Here is a 9569-nt window from a genome sequence, read left to right on the forward strand (position 1 = left end):
TTTCACTGGTAACACCTTTTTAATAGGTCAAAGTAACTGTACAGTTCATTATATTCTTCCTGAGAATAATTTATATCCCTCAACAGCAAAAAGGGAGTGTGGTTTTTATTTTAACAGAACAGATGGCATAACTGGAAAACCAAGGAAAATCTAATTACACTGGTCTACTGTAACTCCTCCCAGGCAAGATAGACAAAAGGATGGGTTAGTTAACTACAGTGGGTTTAAAATATTCAACATGGCTTTAATCTGTCTTTATAAATTATATAAAAATGGGGGACATGAATGGTTACAGAACTCCTCTAAATGCAGCTCTGAATTGCTCTGGTACAAAGCAGCATTTTTGCTTCCAAGGAAAACAACATTGCTACAAAAGAACTGGCACATTATTCTGGTGAAAAAGACGAGAGTTTTCAGTTGTGTTCTACAGCTAGTTCCAAACAAATGCTTCACACATTCACATAAAAGTAAAACGCAGGAAGATGAAGAGGGCTTTAGTTTTGTCTTGAAATGACTGAAGTCTTGAAAATATAGCTTTTTATTCTTTCTCTGTAAATTGTGATTAGCATATTGCGACGTAAGTGTTCTAATAAAAAAATTCCAGTCTGGATAGTTCATATACTGTGGGCAAGAATTCTCAGCCCTGAGGTTTCCCCGAATTCTTCACTTCACAATATCTCTCTGATCTGCTGCTCAGACAGTTCTGGCTCTGAGACCATAACCCTGTGGCAGCTCTAGGCTAAGCGTGTCCCATGCGATGGTATAAAACTGAAGTGCGCTCCATAGCCGTGATTTCCCGAGGATTTCTGTACAAACTTCATCTTGTGTTAATGCCACTTTTTGAATCCCAGACCAGCTTGGCTTTATGATAAAAACTTGGTTAAACTTTTGTAATGAGAGAGAACCAACAGCTGTCAGTCAGGTCTGCTGAAGCAAGAGGCGCTGGAAAGCCAGGACTACACTGGGTTAATCCTCACTGCTGGTGGAAGGTGAAATAACATCCTTTCGCAAGCAGAATTCTTAGACTGATAAAACTCTTCCCTCAGTGCTTAGTGCGGTCTGGACTGACTGATCATTTTCAGTCTGGCTTGATCAATAACATCCAGCAAGTTTTTGGCATCCACAGCCAGAGCGTGAGCAGCCGTCAGCATTTGCTTTTTGTACTCCTGCTGCAGGCTGGTCATGACATACTGCTGTGCCAGTTTCATCTTGTTAATGAGCTCAGCCAAGTCAGAGTTCAGCAGCTTCTGTGCCATCTCAATCTGGAACAAGAAGATTCAGTCAACTCTGTAAAGTCATTAGAAGCATTGCACTCGTGACTGCGATACTACAGAGCAATGGCACTATCCACCCTCATAGCCCCTGCTTGAGATTTCTGATTGAAGCTGGGGCCATTCCTGTGCACACCATACAGAGCAGATGCAATTTTGGCACCTGCTGGTCTACCCTGTGTGGAGATCAAGAGCAGCCTTGTCAGCTGCTGAGCCGCCCACCTTTAAACAGCACCGAGACCCAAATCACTGGTAATGAATTTTAACCCAGGTCTAAGAATTAACACCTTGTTCTAGGTTTCCAGGTCCCTATTATCATCACCCTTTTTATTACTATTGTTAAAGTAGCTCTGAAGCAGTAAAAAATAAAACAGGTCAAGAAGCCGGATACAGGTTACTTAACCACATAGCTAAAGTCAGGATGATTCTCTAAGATGGCACTTAAAGAACCATTCTCTGGCTTTCTCTTTATCGCACTCATTCAAGGTTTTGGAGGAAAACAGTTTTACTCCTGACTCATGAACTTCACTGAAAGATCTCACGTCACTTCTCATCCAGAAGTAGGTTATTATGGGATATCTCATCAAAACCTTCCAGCTGCACTAAGCTATGCTCAATTACCTGTTTAATGACTTTGCGTGCAAGCTGCAGTTTAATGAAAGATTAAACTTGCACTAAGAAGTTCTGCGTAAGCACTGCTAACAGTTTTTATGTCAACTTCATATACGTGCGTGTCGTATGCTCTTCAATTACATCCAGTTTGAGTGTCTTCACTTAAGTCAATACAAGCCTATGTCCAGACAGCAACTGGATTCTAATAAAATTAATTTAATGAAGAATTATAACCCGAGAGTTCATACTGCTTACTGAGTCAAACCATGTGCAAAGAGAGAGCCAAAACATGTCCGGATAGCTGTCCTGGCTGGGGCTAACTTGAAACGTAACAGACTGAGCATCAGGTGAGGGGAGCGCTATGTACCTCTCTGTGGGTGCTTGCAGGAAGCACAGGGAGGGTCTCATCTACTGTTGCCAGTAAGGTTCTTAACGCCAAACCAACCTCCTAAGAAAAAAAAAAAAAAAGAAAATAAGGTTTAAAAACTTGGAATGAATGGATGAGAGACTTGTAGCCAGAGTGCAGGAAGCAACGGATACACTTAATTCCTTATCTGGATAAGAAGGGAGTTAGAACATGGCTGAGGGACTTTGAAAACCCCACTTGCAATTCCATGTTTCACCATCAAAACAAAATGCCAAAGGGTTAATAAAAAAAGTTCTTTTGAAAAAGTGAAACGTAGAGAAGATAGTGCACAACTCACTGCCCCTGGATAAGCGCAGGCAAGCTGGGGAATAAAAGCACCGTTTCCCACAATACTGTTAACAGTATCCAACGCTCCAGCACTCTGACCGCAAGTTACCCCTCCAGCAAACACAAAAAGCTTTTCTACTTCCAACTTTCCAGAAAGTTTCTCCTGCGCCACTTGAAGACCTCATTCAGGAGAGAACTAAACCACTGATTTTAAGAATTGCCTCCATACCTTTACCATGGGTACATACTCCTCCGGTGGAGCTGGCTGTATTTTACTGGACATTTCTATCACCGCTTTCACCAGCCCAGTTACATTCTCGTAGACTTTGTCGTTGGAGCGGTCCAGGTTGGCTGTAGGAGGAGGGCTGATTTCCTGCGGCTGAATCTGGAAGCACAGAGGGGTTGTTTAACCTCCTGTCCCCAGCAGATGGGGCTCAGCAACTTCCCAACCTCCGCAGACCGCCGGGAAGGTCTCGTACTTGCAACAGCCCCCCCACCCGCTCCCGCTGGGTCCCCTGTCCTAGCTGAGCACGCTCGCTCCCGGATCTGAAGGAAGTTTCCTTTAGTTCTTCTGACTGAACCTGATCTGTGAAATTACACTGGGGAATTTTTACCGGGATTTCCCCGAAGAGCTTCCAGTATAACTCCCACAACATAGAAGGAAATAATTTGAGGAACGAGGAGTACAAAGTACTTGTCACGTCTAAGTGGTTCACTACTGATGGACAAGTTCTACTGCTAAGGCAACAGGTATCAGGTCCCTCGTTCCAGAAAGTTGTCCTGTGCTCCAAAACAATGTCAGAATACATAGTTAACATACTGATATATTAAAGAGAGAATATTGCAGTACATATTATTGTTTTGTTAGTGAAAATTCACAGCAGATTAACAAAAATGGTGTCACCAGTACAAGTGGGAAACACTGAATGTTTTCATACAGTTTGTTTCCAATAGATCAGAAAAAAACCAATAGGTTAAAAATCCTGTAGTCCTTACTCAAGCAAAACTTCCATTGAGTCAGATCTGTCTAGAGTTAAAGCCAAGACAGACTGAAATAATCCTGGGTCAGAAAAGAAACAAACTTTGAAAACTTCCTCTGTAAGGTCCTCAGTATCTTTGCACCTGGACTGTAAAACTACAAGCATCCCAGTTCCCTGCAGCTCCTCACTGCTATGGGATGCCCAAGCAACCACTCAGCGGGAGCAGAAGGTTAAAAAATTGCTTATTTCCTACTGGTCACACAGCAGCCATCCACCCTGTTGATCTGAGATGGCTCATGGCATTTCAGCCCACCACACGGGGTTACTACTGGTTCTTACAACTGGTCCTAGCTACAGAGATGTTTCACTGGAAGCACATGAGATACCACCCTGATGAAACTATAAAATAGTTGGATGAAACTTTGTCTAAGGAAGGAGTGCAGGATTTAGTGCATGGTGATTCCATTTTGTGGCATTTCATTAAGTGGGTACTGACAACTATTACAGAGATTCAATCTAGCGTACTGATCAGGAAAAAGAATATTGTAATTGCCTCAATCACCAGTGAAAGGCTGTGATTCTAATTGGTTTCAGCAATCGAGAAGTTAAACAGTCATCTGGCAAAGTCACATGCAAAGACATTTTGGAATAGGGCACGTACACACACGCTCACGCACTGCTTACCCTCCATGGCTATGGTTGAGCAGAATGTGGGGGAAGGTTAAAGAAATTTACCAAAAGAAGGGAAAAAAGAAAAACAATATTAATAAAACTCAGCAGCAAAAAAACCAAACCAAAACCAAAACATGTGTAGCAGTAAGAGACCAGTTAAAAAGCAACAAAAATGCATCCTCCACAGTATCGGCAGTCATTCATGTTAGCTCTTGGTCCATTTGTTACGGAAGCACCGTGTGCTCAAGACCTGCTGTGCACCCGCGTAGGAAGTGGAAGTATTTGCCATGCACCCATGCTTACTTTTTACTAAACACATGGGGAAGAGATCATGCAAAGCTTGACAGGAGCAAGCCAGTCTGGCGAGCAGCAAAGTGGTGAATGGAGTAGAGGGCCTCTGCAACGGTGGGAAACAACATGTCCTGTGCAACCCTGGTCCCTTTACACAAACAATCCACAGATTTAAGAAAATGTTGTTTTCATCTTTCTGAAACTTTTTTTTTTCCTTTAGAAAAGTCATGATAGGAAATACGTGGTCATCTAACTGTGCAGCTCCTGTTCACGATGACTAATCAGAGTCGTGGTTAAGAACTACCAAGAACCCATTCTGGATGGATTATACCCAACCCACTTAATTCCTACAGCCAGGCCCTAACATTTCAAGAGTATGGACATCTGCATTTCTCAACACTCGATTTTTTTTGTTTATACCCAACATGAACACTATTGCTCTGCAGACTACGAAGTCAGGAGTTTCTTTGTGTGGACTGGCTGACTTTGCCTCAGCAAGTAACACAAAAGCATGTATTTCCTGGTGCATGCCCTAAAGGTTCCTGAGAGCAAGCAGTTCAAATTCTCTTATTTTAATTTGTATTCTGCAGAAAAGAGAGACTGAAATGGGAGTCTGAAATGGGTGTACAGAAAGGGGAGTCTGAAATGAACCCCAGAAGCATCTTCAGTTTAGGACTGCAGACATTAACAAAGCTATATGCTATTAAAAAATAATGGGTTGTTTTCTTGAAGGGGCGTAAACCAATCCAATTTCAAGAAACTCTTGACAGAAAAAACAAAATCAGCCCTTCTTTTCTACTGGAGAAGCTATTTAGCACACGAATCTTGTTCGCTTGTTATTACTGATGACTTTGGCTGCTCAGGTTGGTTTATTGTCTAACGGATGTATTTTGGAAAACATTTTTCATGTTCCAGTATCAGCATTTAGAAAGGAAATTTTAGAGAAGCCAAGTTTAGTAACACATCTGTTACTGTTTTTTGACATTTTCTGAGGCTTAGCAGCTTGAAAAGCATTGGCATCAGTTTATAATAAATAATCCTGCTCAAATTCGCCACTGCTGTCTATTTACACTGATTCTTAAATATTTCGATAATCTTGGACAAGAGAGCAAGAATGAGAAAGGCAGGCAGTGGCTGAGATCGATTTGTGCTAAACATATTGCTTTGATGGCAAGTTTTGAATTTCATGGTCCGATGAACTGTATTTTTTCTGTATTTTCTTAAATCGTCTAAAATAAATGTCACTTATCACAACAGCTGTGTCTACCACAACATGGATTCTCTACTACAGGCTTGGCAGGGCTTAGATTAGCAGGAGGTTCTCCTTCTGTGAGGAGCTGTACTATTAGCACTAGCTATTGTATTACAGTAGGGATTGCCCTGGTGTATTTGTAGAAGCCTGTGCTCTAACACAGACTCCACCTTTTTACTCTGGGAAATAGACAAATACATCACCTCCCTGGGTGCTACTGATGGCATCAACTGACAGAATGGGAGCAGCAGCAGGAGTGATCCTGCTTTAATGCTCTTGTCAGTAATACTGCTGTCAGACCAACAGTCTTTGTGGAGGGGTATTTGTTTAGCTGCAAAGGTTGTGAAATAATAAAATGGCGATGTGTATAGATCAGCTGCATTTCTGTTAGAGTATTACTGACAGAGAATTCCCAACCACTATTATATCTAGCTGCTGGAAACTGCTTGCATCAGAAATAGCTCCACTGGTTCCCCTCGGGAGGCCCTGAGGTCACTCAGGTTTCTGTTTCCTGAAGATTAGAAAGGTAATGGAGTCCCAAAGGCAGGGAACACCACCTAAAGGCATGATTTTAAAAGTGACTGACATACTAAGGAGCAGTTCCATTGACACCAACTGCAACAGGGGACAGGACGCTGTGTTTCACAACACCCTGCAGCATCTCTCTCTTAGAAAATGTAAAGTTTAATTTTTGGCTTTATTGCCTATTTACTGGAGATGAAACAACACATTAGAAAGTATCTCAATCACAGGTCAGACAGCCTATTTCCCCTCTTCCCTTGTTCCCCAGAGCTAGCAGGGCTTTAGGAGCCTTGGTGCTGCAGCAAGAGCTTTTTGGAGCACCACAGTTCAGACACGTCTCACTTCTCTGTGACTGAGGACAGGAGACTTTGGCACTACCTGAGTAATTGGGAACCCTGGGTGTGCTCCTTCCTGCTTAACAAAGCTGCTGAGCAGGGAGGCTGAGTCCACACAGGAGATCTCATATGATCTTCAAACTAGAAATAAACTCACCTGGGAAAGGTTCAGGGTGAGGAACGTGCTGAATCACAGCAATGGAGGACATGAGCCTACCAGTTAACTTCCCACTTCCCTGGAGAGCTGCCAGTGCATGTTTGCCCCATGACAACATTTACTTGGGAAGTTTACTTGCTTTTGCTTTCCACGGTCTCTACTCCAGGAACAGCAAACTATCTCAGAGTGATAATGTTTAATTTTCTGAAGCATATTTCATGTGACACTGAGCAACGTACCTTCACGCCTTCATTGTAGCTGTCTACAGGGCTGTTCAGGCTTGCAAGGCTGCCCAAATGGCTGGGGGCTCCAGGGCGGGGAGGTTTCTTTGGTGGAGCTGCATGATCTGGTTAACAAAACAATTTGCATTTTAGAGGACCAACATATCAGATGTACCTGCATAATTTTGGTCTGTCAACACTACAAAGACTACACGTGCTTTACTGTACTAGCAGAGGAGATGTACATTAATGTGTCTTACAGTAAATCCACTGTTTGTAGGAGCTACACTTTAATCTGTATTTCTACTGAAGAAATGTAGACAGAAAAGGTTGTGAATTCATCAAGTTCTCCTGTGATTATGAGAACATGGCTGTTTTAGTAAGGTACTTCGAAAATCCCTTTATGGGGCAACTGACACTCATCTCAGTATACCTACCCCAGGCCTGAGAGGTACTCGCCCCTTTGTACCACAGCTGAGTGCCACACATGCTGCATATGTCTGGGAAAATCAGACTTATTCGTGGCAGAAATTCTGTGTGTGATTCACTCTGAAATTGAGAAACCTAAATTTAGGAGTCTACTTTTGTTTTACATGTCTGAACTCCACACAGGGTGAAGTCCCACAGAGTGACTCAGCTTCCTCTAGACACTTCCCGCCTGTTGATGAAACACTTTCTTGGCTTTGCTGACTACATCTCTGGGGACTGCACGGGGAATTCAAACACATAGTGCACCGAAACACCTATGTGTAGTTATCTGAAATTGAATCTAGCCCTTGTATGAAAATACTGCAATAAACCTTTGTTCACTACTGCTTCTAGAAGACTTGTAATCAAGAATTCAAGATGACAGTATATGAATTTACTGCTTACCTGGTTTACCCACAGGCTGATATATGTGCTGGTTACCAGCCTATAAAATAAAATATACATTTAGACTAGTTATTACAGTGCTCACAACTTTCATCAGCACAACCTCAAACACTGAGAGTAGCCAGTAGCCATTTCCCAACAGTTAAAAATACATCCCTATTCACCATCACTAGCTAAGCTCCTAACTACAGGTATATTATTTATACAGTAAGAAAAGAATTTTCATTTATTTTGTATCACTCACAACAGCTCTGGCCTCTACATTACAGTTTAACCTTCATTATTAATCAAATGTGGTGGTATATTCACAATCATTTTGGTCTGTATTCAGAGATCAAACTGTAGAAGTCATGATGAAGAAGAAATGGCAGTGCAACAATCAGAAGACTACGGTATTTCTGCACTGCTGAATGGTTTCCATAATGGCAACAGATTTCTAAGCTGGTTTACTTTTTGGTTTTGTTGCAAAGCTCTTAGTCAAGGTCAATTTGTTTATTCATCTGGAAGCATTTAATAATTGAAGTGACTTTCCTTGGTAATTATATTTATACAACCTTCATGCCAACCTCAGCTGCTGAGGCGAGCAGCTCCAGTGCCGGCAGGATCGGCAGCGGAGCACTCTAGCATGTGCACAGAGGGGTTTCCTGAACCGGGGGAACCTGAGAGGAGCGGAGAGCCCCGCCAGGAGCCCGCAGCTCGCGCCACAGCGGCTGAGGAGACTGGTGCGGGGCCAGGCGATGGCCAAGCCCCCCTCCCATATAAAAGAAACCCCTGGAGAGCGCTAGCCGCCAGGGCGGGAAACAAGATGTGGTGCTGCAGTTCGCGCTGTAGGGTGCACAGGAAGGACGCTGAAGCTCTGCCAGCTTGACCAGGGATCAACGGTATCCACCCGGCAGAAGGCCGTGTCCTCTCTAAGCTCTGCACCCACCACGACTGACGCAGCTTCCCAGACAGAGCTCCGGTGGGAACAGGCAGCCGCCCAGGTGCCAGGCTGCAGGCTGTGCCTGCTCTTACGCCAGGACCGGCCGGCAGCAGTGAGCACACCTGAGGGAGGTGGCCCAGGCAGAGGAGCTCCTCTGCTTGGTGACAGAGCTCCGGGAGGAGGTGAGTAGGTTGAGGAGTATCAGGGAGAGCGAGGGAGAGAGAGACTACTGGAACCGCACCCTGCCATCCCTGGGACAGGCCCAACAGGCAGACAGGACACACGATACGGAGGACTCCCTGTCCTCTCTCCACGCGGTAGAACGCATTGACTTGAGGGATAGAGGCAATGGTGACAAGTTCCTGCCCGGCGCAGCAGGCGTGTCTCGTCCGTGGCTACCCCACCTTCCCAGGTGCCTTTGTGTAGTAGGTATGAGGCTCTGCAAGTGGAACCAAACAATGACGAGGACGATGGTTCATCTAGCTTGGAGGTGTCAGCGAGGTTAAGTTGGCCTATGCCCTGTGTCAAAACCACTTCCATAAAGAAAAAAAGACGAGTCATTATTATAGAAGATTCTCTTCTGAGGGGAACAGAAGGCCCAATATGCTAACTGGACCCACTTCTTAGGGAAGTCCGCTGCCTCCCTGGGGCCCAGGTTAAAGATGTGACGAGAAAACGTCCTACCCTGGTATGGCCCTTGGATTATTATCCATTATTGAGTTTTCATGGAGGCAGCGATGAAGTTGCAACAAGAAGTCCAAGGGCGC

At 44.0% G+C, this 9569-nt stretch overlaps 1 protein-coding gene across 1 annotated transcript in view; it reads right to left on the reverse strand.

Moving 5' to 3' along the window:
* Nucleotides 1-9569, reverse strand: part of PTK2 (protein tyrosine kinase 2) — a 72601-nt gene continuing 63032 nt past the window's right edge. The window contains exons 18-23 of the mRNA XM_009579134.1: nt 7881-7920; nt 7026-7132; nt 4242-4250; nt 2807-2962; nt 2251-2331; nt 1-1262 (exon numbers count right to left, since the gene is read on the reverse strand). Of these exons, the coding sequence (XP_009577429.1) occupies nt 1050-1262; nt 2251-2331; nt 2807-2962; nt 4242-4250; nt 7026-7132; nt 7881-7920 (606 nt within the window). The 3' untranslated portion in view covers nt 1-1049. The remainder of the gene's footprint in view (nt 1263-2250; nt 2332-2806; nt 2963-4241; nt 4251-7025; nt 7133-7880; nt 7921-9569) is intronic.

This window comes from Fulmarus glacialis, unplaced genomic scaffold (assembly GCF_000690835.1).
Source record: "Fulmarus glacialis isolate BGI_N327 unplaced genomic scaffold, ASM69083v1 scaffold1396, whole genome shotgun sequence".
NCBI classification, from domain to species: Eukaryota; Metazoa; Chordata; class Aves; order Procellariiformes; family Procellariidae; genus Fulmarus; species Fulmarus glacialis.